Raw genomic sequence first — 21,147 nt, forward strand, 5'->3', positions numbered from 1 at the left:
TTTTTAAACATTTCTAGAAACTCAGGGTTACTTTGAAAAGAAGGCTTTCTTAGTCTGGGGAAGGACTAAGATCTAGTAGTCCCCAAGAGTTTGGAGGTTGGAGTGGACACAGCCAAGGCAGACAGGTGTAGGGCTTGTTGGCGGCACCAGGGGGCAGCACCTGCTCACTTGGGTCCCCAGGAACCAGGCCTCAGAAAAGTGTGCACCCCAGACACTCGCAGACTGTGGAGGTACCCTCAACAGTCTGCCCTTGAGGCAGGGTAGGTGGGAGGGAGGGGATATATGTATACATATAGCTGATTCACCTTGTTGTATAGCAGAAACTGACACAACACTATAAAGTAATTAAACCCCAATTTAAAAAACTTAAAAAATATTTATTAACAAGTCTGCCCAGTGAACTAACTGCTCTCTCCAGGTTCAAGCATTAAACTTGCCTTTGTGGAGGGACCCACTGTCTTTGGCCAGATTGCTGTGAGCTCTGCCCTGGCCTTGCTGGTACTTCCGCATCATTGCCTTCTCATCCTTTCCCTTCAACCGTGAAAACACGGGGCTGTCACAGTTGGGGGATTTGTTCCTCTGTCTGCGCCTGCCCATTTCAGAAACCATCCCAGAGACAGTCTGTAGGTTGTTTATATCAAGTCCTTTTATTCTGATACCACAGAATTACCTTGTCACAATACAGGGGGAGGGACACTGAAGTACCACGAGTTCTCACAGAGCACGGAGGACGGCACACGGTTCACAAGGTCACGTGAAGGACTCGGGTCATTGCACTTACAACTGTAAACTTGTTTGTTTGACTTTGTACAGCACTCTTCCCCCCTCAAAGAAAGAAGGAGAGAAGGAAAGAAGGGAAGAGAGGAAAGAAGGGAGGCAGAGGGAAGGCGTGTGTTGAGGGGGAGCCAAAACAAGACAAAGAAGCTAGCAGAGGAAAGGCGTGGGGCGGCCACCGCCCTCCAGGGCGCTGCTCTAAGAGAGGACGGGCTTACTGGGTCCCAGAGGCCGAGTGAGGCAGACACGCACACACACACACACTCACACGCTTGTTCACATGCGCATACGCACGATAGCCTCACGACTCCCCTGGCTCTCCCGTGCCCCCCAGCGCACACGCACCAGGGCTGCTGGTACCCAGGGAACAGAAGTGATGTCTCTGAGGCATTGCAGTTGGTCAGGCCTGTCCCTCTGACCCTGTCGTGGTCCATGATGACAAGTATTTACAGAGTGGGGGGAGGGGGCACGAGGGCAAGGGAGGGGCCAACAGGCCAGGGCCTTGTTGCCATGGCAAAGGATTGGCCTGGAAAACTCCCCACAGGCTCCAGAAGACAGGACATAGTTGCTGCCACTGCTGCCTCTCACCATGGGCCCTGAGACCGCAGTCTCTTCCCAAGGACTAAGCGATGGTGGGGCGGGGGTTGTTGCTGTGAATGCATTGGGCCCTGAAGTAGAGGAGGCAGTGCCCTTACTCATGACACTGGGGCGGGGGAGGGTATAGAGAAGGCCTAGACTGCTCTCCAGAGACATCCCCTTGCCTGTGTGGAGATGTGCTTGGTGCTCCCCAGCACCCAAGGCATCGAATACTGGTCTCTCAGCCTCTGGTCCCTGGAGTCACAGCTGTATCTATACAAGGGCCAGCACGCCTGTGGCCCAGAGGCCTGCTCCAGCCACCTTCACAAGGGGGTGATGGTACAGATGTGTCCTGTGGATATGTTGGGGGGTGGGGAGTGGCAGATGTCAGAAATGTCCAGCTCAGAGAGCTTGACCAGAAAGATTTGCTGAAAAGTCAATGCATAAGAAACTAGCCTTGAAACTAGCCTTGATGGAGGTTGGCCTGCTGTCATCTCCTTGCCTGTTCCCCGCTTCTGGACCCGTCCCTTGGCCTTCTGTGGGGAGGCTCACTGCATTAGTCCCTCACATATGTATCCAGCCACTAGCCACACCTCACAAAAACCTGGCCCTGGGTGGTCAGAGGGGCCAGATGATGGCCTCCCTTAGCCCTTGCACAGATGGCCTCACATGGCCCAGGCCTGCTCTCTGCAATGAGGCAGGTGTCTGGTTGGATGGGTGAAGCCCAAATCCAGAAGGGTGGGGCCTGGGCCCAATGAAGCGGGTAACAGCCTCCTATCTCATCCACAGCTGCCAGAAGTGGGTCAGGATCCCTCTCTGAAAGGGCTTGTAGACCTTACTGGAAAGGAGAAATGCAGACCCCTGAGAAATGCATGGTGCAAACTCTGGAGGAAGGCCAGGCCTGGAGGGGTCGGGTGCCTGCTGCACGCTTGGCTCAGTCATGAGCAGTGGGATGCTGGGGCTCCAGAGATGGGGGCTGGTGGGGCGTTTAGGTCCTGGGGACAGACACAGAGAGTGTCACCACAGAACCTTCTGGAAGTCTTGTTATTGAGATGCTTCCCAAAAATCTCTGCTTGAAGCCACTGTCTATGGGAACACCCACTATGATGCAAAGTGACACTGTCAGCGGTCCACACCACAAACGCAAAGGTCCAGCCCTTCTTGAGCACCCTCTGGCCTCTGGTCCTGGCCTAGATCTCCTGGCTCACAGACCCTGGAGCTTACAAGCCAGAGGAGAGGCACAGAGCAGGCACAGTCAGGAGCTGGGTCCTAGGACACAGGCAGGCCCCACTCTTGGCTTCTGTCTCTCTGGCTGCAGAGGCAGTCCAGCTCTGCCCTCGAACACTGCCCCGCTGGGAAGGGGCAGCCAGATGTCTCTGGCTCGGGGCCAGGGTAAGGGCGGGGGGCAACTTACAGATGGAAATCCCACAGCCAATCTTCCAAATGCTCACGTGCACACATCCTGTGTGGGCTCCCACCGTGTCTCCCCAGAGACGTCTTGGTCAGAGAAACCCGCAGGGTGTGTGGGGCCTTGTACTGCCGGGCCCGTGGCCTGGCATGCTCAGGCAGCAATTCCGGCTGTCCTCACTAGCTCGTGCAGAAGTCAGCTAGAAGCACTCCTGAAGCAGGGGGTCTGAGACAAAAAGAACTCCAAGCAAGAGGGTCGAGCATTTAAAATGGATGAGATCGTGCAAAGAGGCTGCGAGCTGTGCATGCTCCGCTGTGGGACCGGCGGTGACTTGCTTGGCAGCAGCGAGTCCTGCCACAGGTCGAACATGCCACAGACTGAGAACTTCACACACACGGTGGGAGCGGGGGAGGGGGAGGGGAGCGAGGGGTCGGATATGAGCTGATCTATCCAGTTTCTCAATTGCATCTTCGCAATTAACTCCTTATACATAACACGGAATTTAATAAATATTAACAGTTGTCTTTGAGGGTTTATATTTCATTGCATAGAACGTTAGAGATGAGACTTGCGGCTGTGCCCAAGATGAATGGAGGCCCCAGACGGAAGGGCCTTGGGGAGGAGCCCCGCCCAGTCCACTGGGGTGGATTGGACGGCACCACCCACCCCAGCACAGGGCTCTGGGCCCTTCCCTCGCTCGGCTGGCAGAAGCCCTGGCCCCTCTCCTCTGAGCACGTCCACTGGTGATGGCTTAAGAAGGACTGGAGTTCCACGGTAAACAGAGGTGGGCTGAGGGGCCTCCCTAGACCCCGCCCTGGGCTTGTGCTCTTGGTGGCCTGCTGCCCACTATTGCTTCTTAGTCAACATTCTCCCTGTGCTGAGCAGGGGCAGAGCAAAGAGGAGACCAAACCATCAGTCACAAGGTGGTGGTGAAGGGGAGAGGCAAGGAGGTGAGCCGAGAGAGGGAAGAGAGAAAGGAGGGGTGGGGGGAGAAACGAAAGAACAATGTTTATGAGGTATACACTTAAATCAAACTGAAATGATTAAGGCTGTTCTTGAAATCAAAAGAAATCCCCAGGTGTACGAACGAGGAGCCGGCTGGTGGAGACAGTGGAGGGGCCGCTGGGATGCTCATGATGACTCGGGGGAATGGCTTTGAAGATGGCGGCGGGCGTGCTAGCACGCGGCCGCCCACAGGCTGGGAGAAGCCTCAGCCGGCGCCCACGCTGCTTTTCGGTGCTATGGCCTCTGATTTCAGCGATGAGACAGTGTTAGGTCCTAACGTTTGTAAAGTTCTCCCAATCCCACGCTAGCCATGTGGACGCCTGCTCCAGTGTCACCCAGAGGGCAGGGTGAGGGGAGGGCAGGCCCCTGTGGCCACGGAGGGATCTGGGCCAGCTGGAATGTGAAGGAAACGGAGCCTGGGGCCCCCAGCCCTCGGTCAAAGCCCCTCTCCAAGGCTGTGGAAAAACTTCTGGCATGGTGGAGGGAGGGCAGCATCCGTCAAAAACAGGCAGCGTGCGCCCCAACTCTGTGTATAACGCATTGGAGGCCGGGCCGGCCGGGCCGCGGAGGGCAGCTATGGGCAGAGCAGCAAAACTGCCATGTGGCAGGGTCTCCAGAGGGCGTTCCTCCCTCCCACTGATGGCTGCGCCTTGACGGTGGCGCCCGGAGGAGAGCAGGGTCTCTGGGAAGGCAGTCACGGGTACCCGGGTCCAGTGGTCCCACGTGACCAGCACAGGCTTCACCCTGGCAGCTGCTGTTAGAAAACATCCTGTCCTCAACTGAGGCCCGACAGCCACGTTCCACCTCGTGTGAGTCTTTGGGCCGACGGTTTGTCAGATTGTAGATGCTTGGAGGAGAAAAGGAGGCAGGAGAGAGGGAAAAAGGAAAGAGAAAAATTTGGTCAAGCACCATGGACAGCTGCCTCCCGCCCGCCCTCCTTCCAGCTGTTGGCCACAGGCTGATGGCCTGGCTCCTCTGCACCCACGGGCTCCCAGCCCCACTGAGGCAGAGGAGATGGGTACTGGGGCAGGTTTGAGTTCATAAAGAGAAGGTCAGGAAGAAAGAAGAATCAGGCTGGCCAGGAAGGGACACTTCTTTAACACAAGTTGCTTCATATCTGTCTATTATATATAATCTCCAGTATGTGTGAATTTATCTGTATTGAGAGAGTCTGTGTTGTGCTATTTTGTTACTGTAAAGTTAAATTGGCCATTTCTGAGACAGCTTTGGTTTCCAAAAAAAAAAAAAAAAAAAGAATGGTGTCCTTTGACTGATTAATACTAGCAAATAAGCAACAAAATGTGGCTCTGAAAACAATAACACTGAAGAAACAGTACTCTGATTTGATGTTTAGTCAATGGCACTTCATGAGAATCCTTAACAACATGGTACTTAAGGCCACGATGTGCTTTAAAAGATACACAGCTGTGGTTTTGCTCGGCACATTCATCTCTGCCAGCTCCTTCCCTTACACATCTTAAAATCTATTACATTAAAAATATTACTCAAACAAAAATGACTGTGCATGCACGCTCTCACCTATAATGGCAATTTTAAATACACGGTGCACCTTTGTTATTTGTAAACCTTGAAACAAATAAACTTATTTTTTAAAAATTTTTTAAAAAACGAATGAGGGAGATGGGGTTTTGTTTAAAATGACGAGCCTCTCCCAGCCCACTTCTGAAATCTCCACAAAAGGCACCAGGAGACGGACACTCACAGCAGCGCTGACCACTTGGCACGATCAGCCAGATGTCAGGCTTTGAGGGAGACCCCTTGAAGTCCACAGTCAGTGGCCTCAGTGGCCCATGCGTGTCACGGGGCAGAACATGGGATGAAGCCACGCCAGTGGCTCCTTTCGCTCCCCAGTGACACAGCCTTGGCCCTACACCCAAGGCAGATCCTGCTGTGGGCCTGGTCCCGAGCTGCCCCAACCTCCCCTCCCTTCAGCACAACTTCCCATTTCACCTCTGTTCCAGGGCAACTCAGAGAAAACGTGGCGGAGCGGGAAGGCGGCAGGGAGTCCGCTGCCCTGGGGGTGAAGGCAGGATGAACGCTGGAGTGCTGCGCTGTAGTCTCCTTAGAACAAATTCTGGGCTCTCCACTTTGGCCTGCAAAGCCCAGCCCAGCTGGCTCCTCCGACTACACCCTTGGACATCTCTCCCCTCCTCTATGGCTCTGGCTGTGCTGGCCTTCTGTCTGTCCCCGAAGTCTATCTGTCTCACTGGAGGCTCTGCAGCTGCCGTTCCCTCACCTGGGCCCATTCCACAGCAGCCTCTTCTCCCTGCTTGAGCCTTACCTGTCACTGACCACCTTCTCTAGTGTAGACCCCTCTGAGCCATAACTGCCTCACTGGCTTTAGAACACTTAAAACCTTCAGAAATTCCTTTTATTTTTTTTTAAGACTTTTTTTATAGATTCATATGCTTCTCATTTTTAAAAATATTTTCTTTTTACTTAAGGACTCAATTTCATTTTATTTAATATTTTTGGCTATGCTCTGTGGCATGTGGGATCTTAGTTCCTTGACCAGGGATCAAACACGCACCCCCTGCATTGGAAGTGCAGAGTCTTAACCACTGGACCTCCAGGGATATCCCAGAAATTACCTTCTCATCTAATTTTTTTTAAACTTATTTCTTCTCTGCCCCTCTTAACAGGCTGCCAGCTTCAGAGGGCAGGGAGCCAGTCCTGTTCTCAGCTAGATCCTCAGCACTCTTCAGAACAGGGCCCAGCACCTACTTGTACCTGACAAACACTTACTGAATAAATGGATGGGAACTGGACCTTTCCAGTCTCCCCACTGGTCCTCCAGAGACAGGTGACCCTTTCGATTTCACTCCTTCCCACAAGCAGGCCAGGCCTGGGCAAAGGCCTCGCTGGTCCCAGGGCTCCCTTGTGATTTGATTGTTGAGCGCCTGGCCCTGCCACACACATGCCTGCCCACTGTGAGAAGCACCCATACCTCTGTACTCTTAGAAGCAGAAGTGGCAAAGGAGGGGTAGGAAGAGGACCCCAAGGCTATGGAATGTGAGGAGGTGGTGCCTGGTTTTGCATAGAGCAATGCAGTCAGCCAGCCTACCCTCCCCACCATCCTGCAGGAGGTACCACTTCCTCCTGCCTGCCCGGAGGCAAGGCCAGGGCCAGAGAAGGCTCTAGGTCCAGGCTTCTGATCCTGCTTTGATCACCACAGCCCAGCAAAAGCCAGGGTCCCCTCCTGAGGCCCTTCTGCTCTCTTCCTGGGCTGACCTGGTCTGGAGCTGAGACTCCTGTCTGGGTGTCCTCCCTGACTCTGTCCCTTTCCCATCCACCTCTCTGCTCATTCTTCACGTCCCTCTTGCAACTGTGAGGTCAATTTTATTTTGACGTCACACTGAAGACTGCTAACTCTACACGGTTTGGGGACTCCAGCTTCATCTGAACATCCGGAGCAAAGTGACCAGCACTAGGCCTCAGAGACGGGGCTCTGGAATCAGCGCCCAGTGTATGGAGCCCCAGTTGTGGGGCACAGTTGGTTTGCCCAGCCCTTTCCTGAGGTTACTACCTGAGTCATCTCAGCCAGCTCAGTCGTTTCTGCCTCCAGGTAGCTGCTGGGCCTGTCCCAGTTGAAGGAAGCTCCCATAGGTCCCTCCTAGTTCACACTTGCAGAAGCTGGGTCGGCGGCCTGGGCCCTTCACCTCCTCCTCCGCCCAGCCCAGCCTGGTCCTGATACTCACTGTTATACGCAGAGTCCAGAGCTGCGCCCAGGCCTCTGGCTCCAGAGATTTTTCCACAGCAATGATATCATCTCCCTTCATTTCTTCAAGAGCCTGCGAAGTATACACAAGGGAGGGCTGGGAGGAGCTGCACCCTGCGGAACCCCCCCCACAACCTAATGTCAACGCGTAGCTTTCAGAGCCCTGTCACGGGCTGGGGGTGCTGGAAAAGGACAAAGGGAAGCTGGCCCTGGCTTCCCTTTGCCGGGGATCTCTACTGTATAGACCCTCTGTGCACAGGGCCCCTCCTCCCCTTCCTCCTCCTACACTCACTGCAGCTCTAACCACATCACCCGCTGCTGAAGACCGTGCTCCTCCCAGAAGACCTCCCCCACGTCCAGTGCCTCAGGCCTTTCCCAGGGGAAGGTGGGTACAGGAGGCTCATACTCACCCTGCAGGGCATGGTCACCAGAAGGAGGAGAATTTTTTACCAAAAGCAGACACAGCTGTGACACAGGAGAAAGGAGAGAGGTGTCAGGAAAGTGGGCAAGGCACCCTCCTAATCAAGGCCATTTGGTGCAAAGCCAAGCTCAGCCCAAGGGGCAGGGACTGCCTTAAGAATAACTAGGCAGCAGCAGGCGCGCCCTCGGGCTGGCCCGTGACGAGGTGGCCCAGCCTGGAACCATTCCCCAGACCCGAACTCTGCCACGGTAGGGCCCGTGAGCACTGCCCACCACAGACCCGGCTGTAGGCACTGCTTACCTTCCGTCAGCTTGCCGGCCTGCTCCGCAGCCCCACCGGGGAGGATCTTGGAGAGCACGCTCTCCCCTTCGGCACCTGGCTGGCCGGCAGGAGCCCCTGGGGTCCCTCCAGGCTTGGCTCCAGCCTTCACACCTAGGGGGAAAGGAGCCACCATCATGAGCCATGCCTGGACCGACACTTCAGAGTCTGAGCAGGCAAGTAATGGCAACACAGGTGCCCTGTGCAATGAAAGGTGAGGAGGATGATGGAAAAATCAAGAGAGGAAGGTAAGAACAGGAAGTAAAGGGGTGTGAAGAAGCAGAAAAAAGAAAGAAGTTGAGGACGATAAGGAGCAAGGAAGGGAACAGCAGAAAAGAGGGAGGAGGGAGGAGGAAAATAAGGAGCTAGATCGTGGCACTGTGCTCACCAGCCCCTTCCAGGCTCTCCATTCGGAGCTGCCTGAGCCCTAAGTCCCCCGTGCTGGTGACCCATTGGCTAATTCTAACCCCAGGCTAATTTCTGCTGGGGAGGCCAGCAGCGCTGCTGGGCACTTCTCAGGAACCAGTGACGGCACGCAGTGTGGGGAAGCTCAGGGTCCCGGTCAGTGTAGGAAGAGGGCAGCCCAGGTACTCTGTGTCATAGCCAAGGGTGCCCAAAGGCAGGCTCACCTGCAGGGCCAGGTCCTGGCGGTGGCTGGGCCTGAGGAGGCCTCCCCTGCTGGGGCGCTTTGGCGGTCCCTTTAGAGCTGTTCGCCTGCTCTGCCCGTGGCTGCAAAACACAGAACACAGCTGAGCTACTGCCCATCCGCTCTGCCCAGCCTGGAACCCAGGGCCTGTCCAAGCTGCTGTCCCAGCATCCACCCTGCAGGGCATCCATGTGCCGGAGCCCTACTTACTGGTCCTGACGGCTGGGGGCCTGTGGCTGTCGGAGGGCCTGCCTGAGGCTTCCCTGCTGGCTGGCTGGCAGCAGAGGCCGGACCCCGGGCAGCTGGCTGGCCCTGCTGCTGCAGCCGCGCCTGCGATGGGGCCTGCTGTGGAGGCTGCAGCCCAAGACCTTGCTGCGGCTGCGGCTGTGTCTGCGGCTGACGCGACGCTGTTGCCGAGGGCATCTGCCTGGACGGCGGTGGCTGGGACGGCTGTGGCCCTGGGGCTGCCTGCCGGCCTTGCGGCTGTGGTTGGGATTCTAGCTTTGGCTGCAGTGCCACGGGCCCAGGGTGGGCCTGTCGGGAGCCCTTCTTGCTCTCAGAAGAGTGATGGTATGCTGACTGGGCACGGGATGGCTGTGAGTATTCGGCGGAGCTGGGGTACCCAGGCTGACCTTTCTTCTGCACGGCCTGGGCAGGGCTGGGCTGCGGGTGAGGCCGGGCCTCATGGCGACCCACGTCCCGAACGTGTGGTTTGGCAGCCCGCCGGCTTGGCTCCTCGCTGGCGTGGCGGCCCGAGTGCCGCCCGTGGTCACCGTGGTGTCGGTGCTCCTTGGCTGAGGCGTGGCGGCCTGGACCACCCTCATCGTGTGGCCACAGGCCCTCCTCGGGGGGCTCATCGTAGTCGTGGTAGCTGTGCCTGGCAGGGCCTCGCTTCTGGGAGGAGGAGGAGACTGCGTGGCCCCCGTGGTGCCTGAACCGGTCAGAGCGGGCATCCCGGGGCTTATCAAACCAGTCTGTCTCCTCCTGGCCCAGGTGATACGCTTCAGAGACCAAAAACAGAACACGGTCAACCCCTGGGCTGGCCGCAGGGGGCTGGCCCAGCTGAAGCCATGCAAGGAAAACAGAGAGTGGGCCCACAGCCACAAGCGTTAACGCCAGGCCCCCAGCCCCCACCCCCACCGCTGAGGCCAGGGCGCGGGCGGAGCAGGAGGAAGGGCAGCCAGCAGCAGGGCCCACCAGGTGAGGCACCAGGCCCGGCCCCGCCGGGACACCTCAGGGCTCAGGACCCCATGGGTAGGCAAGGCCCCCCAGGTGCTGAGCATCCGCAGACATCACCCCCAGCTGCCATTACCTTCGCTGTCGGAAACTACGCAGTGGGAATCATCCAGGATGTAGCCCTCATCACGCTTATATGAGTGGGACCGCGGTCCCTCCTTGACGTGCTCCTGGACATCGGGCATGGAGTGGCTGGAGCAGAATGGTGGGCAGGTGTCCCCGGGGGGAAGGGGGCCCCCAGCAGGGCGGGGCCGCCCCAAGGGGCTGACGGGGCTCTCCTCTTCAGAGGCCTGGCTCCGCATGGGGGGCCGAGGCCGGCCGTGGGCCATGCTCAGAGATGAGGGCTTGGGGCCCGCTTTTTGAAGTCGCTCCACAGCCTCCCGTTCCCGCTCGTATCCCTTGGCCCGGCCCCCAAAGTCATGGCTGGACAGCTTCTCCCCACTGTATGCAGGTGCCCCCCGGGACCTGCTGCTCCCACCATACACGCGGTCATCCTCCTCCGCTGGGTCCCGGCTGGACACCCCATAATACCGCTGCTGCTCATACACGTTCTTCTTGAGCCCATAGGTGATTTCGTCCTGGAACTTCCTTCCCCGAGAAGCCAGGCTACTGCTGACTGCAGAGGAGGGATAGGAAGCCAGGTCTGACTCCACGTCCTTGGCCTCTTCGATAGGTGAGAACTTGGAGATCTTTTGCTCCATGCCCTGCTTCCGGTGCTTGCTGCGCTTCGAGGGGACAGCAGCTGGGGCCAGGCTCTTAGAGGGGTGCTTGGGCCCCGCAGGGCCTGGACTATACTTGTCCGCTCGAGTGCCGTGTCTGTAGTCACTGTCGCTGTAATAGTGCGTGCTGGCTGGTCGACCATTGCTCTCCACACCCCGGTGGTGGCCGCTCTTACCACGGGGCTCGTAAGAGTCTTCCTCGGACTCTTCCTCCCCTCTGGTATAGCAGCAGGGCAGTGCGGACCCCTCGAGGATGCCTGGTTCTCCTGGCTCTTTCGCTGGACGCCCACTGCTGCTCGGCCCCAGGGGCTCCAGTCGCTGGCTCTCGGGGGCGGTGGAGGCGCTGTCCTTGGTCAGCTCACTGATGTCGTCGATCATCACGTAGTTCCGGGGGACAGTCTGCTCCAGGCTGGTGTAGTGTGAGTCGGAGGAGTAGATGGGGGCTGGGCTCAGGCTCACACCGCCGCGGTCACTGGCCCGTGGCAGCTCGGGAACCTTGCCCTGTTCGTAGCTGCTGCTGGCGGTGGGGCCAGGGCCGCTGTAGCTGGTTTCCGACGGGGCTGAAGACATGGCCACGACGGGGCTGGCGATCACCTCGTAGTTAGTGGACACTTTCTGCTCCAAGTCGGCCAGTGATGTCTGGCGTGGCTTCTGGTGGGGGGCACGGCTGTCAGCCGGGGCTGGGAAAAGGGTGGTCTGTGTGGTTGGCAGGGGCGTCTGGGCTGCATAATGGCCCGGGGGACGAAACGCTTGCTGGCTGGGCAGGCCAGGCTCAGCGGGGTAACTGGCACTGGGAGGAAGAGCAGGTGATGGGTATGTGCTGGGACCAGGGTAGGTGGGTGCCTGGTGGGCTGCGAATCCGTTCTGAGTTGGCCCAGCGCTGCCTGCAGGGTACAGTGGCACTGGAGGTGGGAACCGGGGCGGCTGGAAAGCAGCGGAGCCGGAGGGAGTAGCAGGGGCGGCGGCAGCGGCAGTGACAGGGATCTCCGCGTACTGGCCAGCCGCGGTGGCACAGCCCTGGAGCCGCAGCTGGTTGAGCTCACTGTCCGACAGATAGTCACGATGCTCGCTGAGACCACGCAAGGGTGGGTAGTCCCGGCCACTCCGGTCTTTGGCCAGAGACTCTTTGCGCTGGGTGATGCCCAGTTCCAGGTACTTGAGCTTGGCGTCAATCTCCTTCTCCTCCTCGTCCAGCTCCGCCTGCTTCTTGCGCAGCTTGGTGGACTCATGCTCCACCAGCCGTAGGTCCCGGTCCAGCTCCCGGAGCAGGCTGGCCTTGGTGGCGGGGACAGCGGTGGGCCCCACCAGCCCACGCTGCAGCAGGCTGGCTGCATACAGCTGCGGGGGAGCAGCCTGGCCAGCCAAGGGCAGGTGAGCCTCCTCTGGAGGGGGGCTGGGCAGTGTCCGCTTCACCTTGCGGACCAGGCCGTTGGGCGGTGGCGCCGACACCTGAGACAGAGGGAAGGGCGGGCAGCACTGAGACCCAAGGTGTGGGTGGCTTGTTGGGGCACGGGGTAGAAGAGCCCTGGCCTGGCTGGGGTCAGCGCCCCGGTTCTCCAGGCAGCCTCGAAGCCTGCCCTGCCCACCCAATGGCCTTGGAAGGAGGGCCTGTGATTGTCTTATGGGCCTTTTCCTTCCCAGAGCTCAGGGCGGTGGAAGAGGAGGAAGGAGAAGAGGCCCCTCTGGCTGACGCCCAGTACTAGCCTGGCCCCCAGCGGCTCTGAGAACCCCTGTTCATCTCCAGTGGGCTTATCACCTTCTGCCTCCCACTGAGTGTACTGAGGGCAGGAGAGTACGGGTTTGGCTCTGGGTGTGGGTCTGAGCAGCTGGCAAGGGCCAAGGGCAGCAGAGGGCCATGGACAGGAGTGGAGAGGGTCCTGGGCCCACCAGGTTCCCTAGAGGATCGTGGCCAGGGGTGCGTGCTGACAAGGTCAGGGGCTGCAGGCTCTGAGTCTTTTTTGCCTCCTGCCCTCCTCCTCTCTCAAGTGAAAGGCAGTTCAGCTGCCTGTTCAGTCTCCTCCTCCTGCAGCCCTATGTCACCCTCTGCCAGGCCATGCTCTCCGCCGGGCCCCAGCTTCCTCCACATCCCTGTCAGCCCTCGAGGGCCTCTGCGGCCGTACCTCTGGCTCCTTGGCTTCCTGGTGAGGGCGCCCTAACGTGTGCTGCCTGGGGCCCTGCTCACCTGCTCATTCTGGGTTGCCACAAGGTCCACACTGCCAGAAGCTTGGCCCTCCCACTGTCTCTAGCTTCCTGGCCTCTGGGTTTCACAGACCACCCAAATCCCCCAAATACACTGGGGACTGACACTGGACTTCTTATGGTTTATCTTGCCAAGCAACTCTCAACTTGCTTTCAACAAGCGTCCTAAAAGAAATGCTAATGTGTCCCTAAACCTCAGGACGAAGGGTGGCCTTTGAGAGAATGGAACAAATTTCCCTCTTTGAACTCCTCACGCTGTTGTCCATCTCTTGTCATTTTGATCGCACACTATGAGTGCTCACGGGAGTGCGCCCAGTGCACGGGACCTCTGTGCTGACCCTAGTTTGGAGGCAGGACCCAGCCTCTCTGACCTGCCCTCCCTGCCAGCGCTGACTCCATATTGCACCCCCTCCCCTCTGGGCTGCATACCCCAGGGCTCTCCTCCACAATCCCACCCATCGAGGCCTCACCTCTCCCCTCTCTGCATCCTACCCAGAGGTACACCTCACAACGCCTCTGGCTCCTGCAGGCTCTCCCCAGGACCACTGTACAGGCACTTCCTTCAGTCCACCAGCCCACATTCTGCCCAGGAGGCTTCCTAAGATACTGATCTCATCCTGTCTCACCTGCCTGAAACATCCAGAAGCTTCAAGGGCCTTTGAGAAAAGCCCTCCCCTCCTGGCCTGGCATTGAAAGACCCTGGTGTCAGGCCCTCGCCATCCCCATCTTCCCAACACGCCACACCCTCTCTCACAGTTCAGGACATCACTGGCAACTCAAGTCACAGACAAGGAGCCGCTATCTAGGGGAGCAGACAGGTGTGTGAACAGATTCACTGAGGGTTGAATGTGGGCACGGGACAAGATGAGGTATGGGGATGGGCCCTGAAGGGTAGTCCATGGGGCTGGGGCTTTGTGTGGGGCAAGGGGAGCCAGGCTGGAGCTGGGGAGTGGGGAGCAGCTCAGCCAGGTCCATGTTACTCATTTTCCCAGGAAAAATCCAGACAAAAGTTTTACACTTGGAGGGGCACAGGCCGGATGGGAGAGCTGAGGAGGCCACAAGGAGGAAGTGGCAGAGCCTAGGCCAGCTGTGGGCCGTGAAGAGGCAGCTCTAGGGAGGGGCTGAAGTTTCCAGCAGGGTCTGGATAGCCTCGGGGGCCCAAGTGTGAGTTTGTCTTGCCCAGGATCACCTTGCTGGGCTGTGGGCGCCACCGGATATGCACCCAATGTGCCTCTGACTCGACTTCTAGCTCTGGGCCTCTGGTGCTGGAGGTGACTCCACCCCCACCCCAGGAGACACCCCTCCCTGTGGGGGCCCCCAGGCTAGGCCGAGACCCCTGTCCCACCCTGGCCCAGCCCCGGTGCCCATACCTGGCTACCCAGTCCCCCCTGGTGCTGGTAGAGGGGGAACCTCTCTTTGGCAGACTCCTCGGCGGTGGGGCTGAGGGGCTTAGGGTCGGACAGGGAGCGCTGCAGGGTCTTCATGGGGCGCGGCAGCGTCTGCTGGCGGAAAGCGCTGTCAGCTGTGAAGTGCTTCTGGGGACTCACGTGAGCCTTGTTCAGCCTCTCACTGGAAGCAAAGGAGGTGTCCAGGAGCCGGTGTGGGGACAGAGGGGAGACTGGTGAGTAGAGGACCTGGGGGGACTTGGGAGGCTGGCGGCTCACGAGCTGAGAGAGGGACTCTGGGGGCAGGTGGGCCTGGTATCCGATCTCCAGGGGATCCGGCTTCTTTTTTTCGAATCTGCCCAGGGGCCCTGGGGTGACGATCTGGATGCCAGGCAGGTAGGGACTGATGGCAGTCGGCCCCATGAGCTGCGGCCCGGCCACGCCCTGGGCTTGCCCTTCCGGCTCCGTCTGGCAGGCCAGGCTCTCGCCGCGCCCAGTCTTCTCGGGTGCCGATATGTACCTGACGATCTCCACCTTGGGGTCGGTGACGGCCGTGATGTGGATGGCTGGAGAAACTCGGGATAGCTGGTCAGGCTCCGTCTGCACAGAACAGTCGCTGATGGTCTGGATGCCCACGCTGCTCGTGGCCCTCGTGGTGGGGGCAGCAGCAGAGGAGGAGGCCGTGGCATCGTGCTTGCTGTCAGAGCCAGAGTCTGAGTGGCGGGAGAGACGGGACCGACGGCGGCGCACAGGCTGCTCCCACTCGGCGCTATCCTCGTCATCGGTCTGCACGCTGCAGTCGGCGCTCCGCCGTGCCCGGCGCCGTCGGGTCAGAAGGTAGCGGCCCTCTCCATCCTCCTCGTCCGTCTGCACACTGCTGTCCGCGATCCTTCTGACCCCACAGGGCTCGGGTGCCGACTCCGGCTCACACACGTCCCGCAGGCGTGGCATGGAGTGCCGCTTCTTGAGGCCACCACTGCGGCCTCCCTCCCACGGCTCCTCCGTCTGCAGCGACATGTCCGAGGCGGAGCTGGGGAGACCGCGGTGCAGCATGGGCTCACGCGGCTGCCCAGACCCCTCGGGCACGGCGATGAAGGCTGCATGGGTCAGGGGCGGCCAGTACTGGCCGTTCTGGGCCAGCTCTGGGACGGCGGGGGGCGGCCCTCTGCCAGGTGCCTCACAGGCCATGGGGAAGGGCGGCTTCTGCCGCTGCTTCTGTTCCTCCAGCTGCTGCTGCAGCTGCTGCTGCAGCTGCTGGATCTGCTCCAGCTGCAGGCGCTGTTGGGCCAGCTGCTCCCGCTGCAGGGCGAACTGCGCCTGCCGCTCCTCCTGCTGCTGCTGCAGCACATGATGCTTGAGGGTCTGCAGCTCCTGCAGCTCCCGCTGCACCAGCAGCTGCTCCTCCTCCCGGTGCCGCTGCAGCTCCACGCGCTCCCGCTCCAGCTCCTCCTGCAGCCGCAGCTGCCGCAGCTTTTCCAGCTCCACCCGCTCTCGCTCCAGCTGCAGCAGCTGCTCCTGCTGCTTCCGCTGCCTCTCCTCCGGCAAGGCATCCTCCTTCTCGAGCCCCGGCCGGCCCAGGGCCCCGCCACCACCGCCAGGAGTGGCCTCTCCCAGCGGCTTCTGGCCCGCCCCCAGGGCTGGGGCTGCTCCCGTCTCCTTGGCGGCAGCAGGGGGTGCTGTGGAAAGGGGTTCTTCCCGAGCAGCCCCAGCAGGCAGCTCTGGCCTGGAGGGGCCCCCAGTCCCTGGGGCCTTGGCAGCAGCCGGCTTCCCCAGGTAGACAGGACCCTCGGTGGGTGGAACACTGGCAGGGGTGGGGAATCTGCTTGGTACAGGGTATCGGTACAGCCCCGTGGGCCCGAGAGGTATGCGCGGGGCAATCACAGGCATGCGCGTCAGGCTGGCAAGCGGCACAGCTGCGACTCCACCGGGTGGGTAAGGCCTGTACATGCCGCCACGCACCATGGGCCGCAGGACTGAGGCAGGCTGCGTGGTGATGGGCAGTGTCGCAGCAATTGGAGTATTGATGGTCGAGTAGATCATGCCATCGGCTGCCCGCACGGTGGCTGTGGATGGCAGCAGCTGTCTGACTGCTGCGGCCTGGCCGGCTGTAGGCCGGTACTGGGCCAGGTTTCCAGGACTCCCCTGGCCCTCTGGGAAGGTGGGGTTCCCAAGGAGGCCAGGTCTCAGGGGAGCCAGGCCCTGTGGGGCACTGAGCCCGGGCTGGGGCTGATACTGCATGAGGTCGGGGCCCCCACCACCGCTGCCGTGCCTCCCTCCGTACTGGTCCATGGAGTTGAGGGCTGCGCACATACGGCTTATCTCACGCGCCGTGGTGGCGCTGTACTGGGCCAGGCTGGCCTCCTGGAAGCCAGCTGCATCTCCTCGTGGGCCATACCTGTGGTCCGAGTAGATGTTTGACACTGAGCTGTAGCGCCGCATGGGAAGCGGGTGAGTCAAAAGGTCTGTGGGGTGACGCAGGTCAGTGAATGAACCGTACTGCAAGCCCTGCCCAAGGTAGCGGCCATCTGCAAAGCCCAGGCTGTAGGAGTGCTTCAGGGAGCTGAGGTCCATGGCCGAGTCTCGCCCTGGGCCCTGGAAGAGCTGCCCAAACCTGTGGGCGTGGTAGTTGAGGCCAGCCTCAGCCAGATTGGTGTCGGACATAGAGGAGTACAGCCTGCCGGGGAGGCCCTGTGGGTAGGGCCTCTGCTCTTCGTGGGGGCCGGGTCCCCCGATCACCTGCGCCCGGTAGGTGGGGGGCTCAGGAGGTTCTGGGTCCCGGGGACTGTAGAAAGGGCCGCTGCTTTGGCCATGTGGGGCAACTTCTGCCACGCTCCTCTCAGGTGCGCTTGGGGCGGTGCGGAAGCTGCCCGTGCAGCTGCTGCCGAAGGGGAACTTGTAGACCATGTCGCAGCATGCCAGCTGGCTCTCAGGCCTCATCCCTGTGAGGTCCAGGGCCCCTGCCGGCTCCTCTGGGAGCAGTGTGCTCACAGTGCCTGCCGCACCTTCGCCCACCTGCACCACCACCGTGTGCGGCTTCCTGGCGCCCGGCAGGGCATGCGACCGCAGCTCTGTAGGGGCGGCCCGATGGGGTTCAGTACCGGGCTCTGGCACTGGGCCCGACTTGAGGCCAACACTCTGGGCTGGGCCCACCTGAGTGATCAAAACGTCCCTTCTGGCCAGAGGTGCTACCTGGTTGGACAGGTTATACCTGGCAAACTTAGTCTCCCGGGGTCTTCCCCGAGGCCCACCACGATATGGTGCGGTCTGGACGGCCTGCTCTACCTGCTTGACCTGGGCCAGGCACACTGGGCTCCCTGCACCCTGGCCAAAGTCAAGCCGGCTCTGGAAGGGGTCTCCATAGACCACAGGCTGCTTCTGCTGAGCCATGAGCACAGAGGAGGCCATGGTGATGCTCACGGTGGTGGCGGTGCTGAGGAAGGCATGTGTCTGCTCCTGGGCATTGAGGTTGATCACCAGAGGCTGCACAGCAGTTGACTGGCGTCCCGGGATTGGATCCAGAGCCAGGCCGTACTTCCTCGCTTCCACGGCCAGAGAGGTCAGGTCCATGCCCTGGTCGGTGAGGATGATGGGCGTGGGCTTGATGGCGGTGCGAAGGTCTACCACGGCACTGCCTGGGGGCCTGGGGCCGGGCTCAACCCTAGACGTTCCAGGGACGGAGGAGATCCGGCACAAGGAGATGTTCTCGGCAGGCAGGGCGCCCCAGCCATACACTGCCAGGGGCCCATCTGCACCAGCGCTGGGTGCCCGTGGGAAGCCAGGGGGCCCAGGCGGCTCAGGGGGCTGAGACCCACTTGGAGGTGTTGTCTGGCTGTAGCTGTGGGTGGTGGGTTGGGTGTCAACAGGTGAGCACACTGGGGAAGTGGAGGCACTGGCATGGACCATCTTGGTCTGGCTGGAGGCATCTGATGCCAGGGTGATAACCATGAATGGGGCATCCTGAGAGGGTTGCTGCCATACCAGGCGAGGCGTGCTGGGTCGGTGTGGCGTTTGTGTGCCCTGAGCCACCGTGGGTGTCGGTGCAGGGGCACCAGGGCTCCGTGGCGTGTCTGAGGCAGGGGTCGGGCTTGGCGTCTGTGTAGAGAACTCCGCGGTGGCCCTTGGGCCCAGCTTGCCAGGGGAGAATGTGGGACTCTCTGAGGGAGAAGATGGAGAGAGAGGGGGACTGGAGCTCACAAAGTAGGGATATCCCCGGGAGGTCTGTGGGGGGCCACTCTCACCCTCACTCACGCCCAGGGGCTTCTCTCTGGCAGCCCGCCCACTGACAGCTGGGCCACGGGGGGCCTGCGGTAGCTCCTCAGTTTGAGACCCATAGTTTGCAGTGGCCGGGCTCTGTCCATAGCCATGGCCAGTGAAAGAGGGTGAAGGGCTACGCTCTGAGGCTGCTGGGGAAGTCGGAGCCATGTACCCTCGTGGCAGGCCAGCTGGACCAGGGGTCACAGCCATGGAGGCCGAGGCCCCGAGGCCCTGGGCAAAGCCTATGCCTACTTCCTTGGAGGTGGAGCTGGGGGAGGCAGGAGTGCTGTGCAGCTTGACGGGGTCCTGAGGCTCCTTTGCAAAATGCTGAGTCACACGGACATCAGGGATGACTCGGCCCCCGCTGCTGTCTGAGGTGCTGGAAGTGGCGAAAGACACGGGGGCAGCGAGCTGGGTGGGACTCGTACCAGGGGTGAGTGGGCCACCATTCTGTTTCATCGGGTCCATGTACGCACTCTCGGCGTCCAGAAACTGCTTCTCCTTCTTCTTGTCCTCAGCAAAGGCCAGGTCCCGCGAGGAGGCCTGGTGCATTCGGGCGATGCTCTGGGACGTCTGGAGGATCTCCTGGTACACGGCTGCTCCCAGGCCGGCTGGCGTGCCCTCTGCAGCCGGCTGAGCAACCCCGCCGTAGTCACGGTCTGGGCTGTCCTGGTATTCAAAGGAACCCTGGGCGCGGGGAGCTGTGGGCTGAGGGGGGCCACTGTGGGGCCCGCGGCCCCCTGCCGCCTGGCCCTGTTGCCGCTGGAGCAGCTCGGCCTTCCGCATCATCTCCTCGTAAGCCTCCTCAGCGCTCTTGAGGGGCCGGCCGGAGCTGGGGGTTGTGGCGCTGCCCAAGGGGGTCTCGGTTGGAGAGTAGAGGGACATGAAGGTGGGCAGGTTGTACTCGCTGCCCGACTTGTAGAGCCGGCTGGGCGCCCCCTCCGGGGCCTCAGCCTCCGAGTCGAGGGAAGGTGAGGGCGAGTACTCGGAGCAGGAGGAGCGATGGAGCTCCTCCATCTCGGCCGCCTGCCTCAGCTCCTCTGTGGGCGAGGCGTCCTCAATGGGCGACAGGTTGCTGGGGGGGGTCTTGGAGCGCTCGCGCCGCCGCTGGGCCCGCAGCTCCTCCTTGTCCCGCCGGGTCTTGCGGGCTGTGCTGCGGATGCGCTGCTGCTCCACCTCCCGCATCTTCTCCTGCTCCCGCAGCAGCTCCTCCTCCTCCCGCAGCTCCTCCTCCTCCGAAGAGTCCTCGATGGTGGGCAGCAGGGGCCCATGCGAGCGGTGCCGGGCCTTGCGCTGCTGCTTGGCCTCCTCCAGCCGCTGCCGGCGGCTGGGGCTGCTGTCGCTGTCCTCCTCCAGCGAGGACAGGGAAGTGGGCGAGGTGCCCGACGTGTAGCTGGGCGTGGAGGCCGGCAGCGTGGATGAGTGCTCCCCGCGGGAGCGGTCCTCAGGTGAGCCCGTCAGGCTCTCCATCTCCAGCTCAGGCTCCCGGTCCAGGCTGGGGTCGGGGCCTGGGCCCATGTCCAGCTCATGGCTGTAGCTGCCCGTGCTATTGAGCTCAATGGTCTTGAAGCGGCGGAGCCCGCCCTGCAGGGCCCCAGCAGTGCCGTCCACGTCCTCTGCGGGGCCTCCCTCAGACAGCAGCTCCTCATAGCCCGTGGTGGCGTTGTGGGGCAGGCGCCTCTTGGGCAGCGCTCCCGGCTCTTGGCTGGACTCGGGCCGGGGCTGGGGGCCGCCCTTTTGGGAGGCATGTTTGGCCAGGCCAGGTCCGGCGGGGGCAGCCTCGTCCTCCTCCAGGTTGTCTTCCTCGGCGCTCATCTCCAGGATCTGCCGCCGCATGAACTCCTCGTCAGTCAGGTCTGCCGCCCGCGCCGGGGGCTGGGGCGGGAGCGGGGACAGGCCGCCTTCGCTGCTGTCCTCCACGTAGTCATGCCTCAGCTGGCTCCCGAAGTCGTCAGAGGACTCCGCTGCGTCCTGCTGCTCCCCCCGGCGCCCCCACTCCGTGGAGTCTTCTTCCTCCTCCAGGATCTCCTCCAGCTCCTCGTCGGAGTTGAAGGCCTCGGGCATGATGGACAAAGAGCGGGGCCGCCGCTTCTGCTCCTCGGCACTGCCACTCGGCGGCCTGCTCCGCTCACCACTGGGCGCCGGGCCCTGGGCCTCCAGCGAAGGCCGCATGCTGCTCCCTACCTTGTGGAGCTCCGAGGGGCTGGGCGGCCGGGGCCCCGTCACCCCGGCGCTGTCCAGATGCTCCATCTCCTGCCGCACAATACCAGTGATCTCGCTCTGCGAGCTGGAGATGCCGTCGGAGGAATAGCCTGTGTCGCTGAGGCTCTGTGGGCTCCGAGACAGGTCCTGAGAGTAAGGCTTGCCCCCAGGCTCCTACAGTGGGCAAGAAGCAGATGCTGACTGCCGATGGCAGATGGCTCCTGGGGGAGCCCCAGCCTCTCTGTCAACCCCCGGGGCCCTAGGG

The 21,147-nt window shown here is 61.1% G+C and overlaps 1 protein-coding gene across 1 annotated transcript in view; it reads right to left on the minus strand.

Moving 5' to 3' along the window:
• BSN (bassoon presynaptic cytomatrix protein) overlaps window positions 623-21,147 on the minus strand; it is a 77,928-nt gene continuing 57,403 nt past the window's right edge. The window contains exons 5-12 of the mRNA XM_018066666.1: window positions 14,412-21,056; window positions 10,200-12,291; window positions 9,098-9,888; window positions 8,871-8,970; window positions 8,224-8,355; window positions 7,913-7,967; window positions 7,483-7,575; window positions 623-4,610 (exon numbers count right to left, since the gene is read on the minus strand). Coding sequence (XP_017922155.1) covers window positions 7,927-7,967; window positions 8,224-8,355; window positions 8,871-8,970; window positions 9,098-9,888; window positions 10,200-12,291; window positions 14,412-21,056 — 9,801 coding nt within the window. The 3' untranslated portion in view covers window positions 623-4,610; window positions 7,483-7,575; window positions 7,913-7,926. The remainder of the gene's footprint in view (window positions 4,611-7,482; window positions 7,576-7,912; window positions 7,968-8,223; window positions 8,356-8,870; window positions 8,971-9,097; window positions 9,889-10,199; window positions 12,292-14,411; window positions 21,057-21,147) is intronic.

This window comes from Capra hircus, chromosome 22, assembly GCF_001704415.2.
Source record: "Capra hircus breed San Clemente chromosome 22, ASM170441v1, whole genome shotgun sequence".
In the NCBI taxonomy this organism is placed as follows: domain Eukaryota; kingdom Metazoa; phylum Chordata; class Mammalia; order Artiodactyla; family Bovidae; genus Capra; species Capra hircus.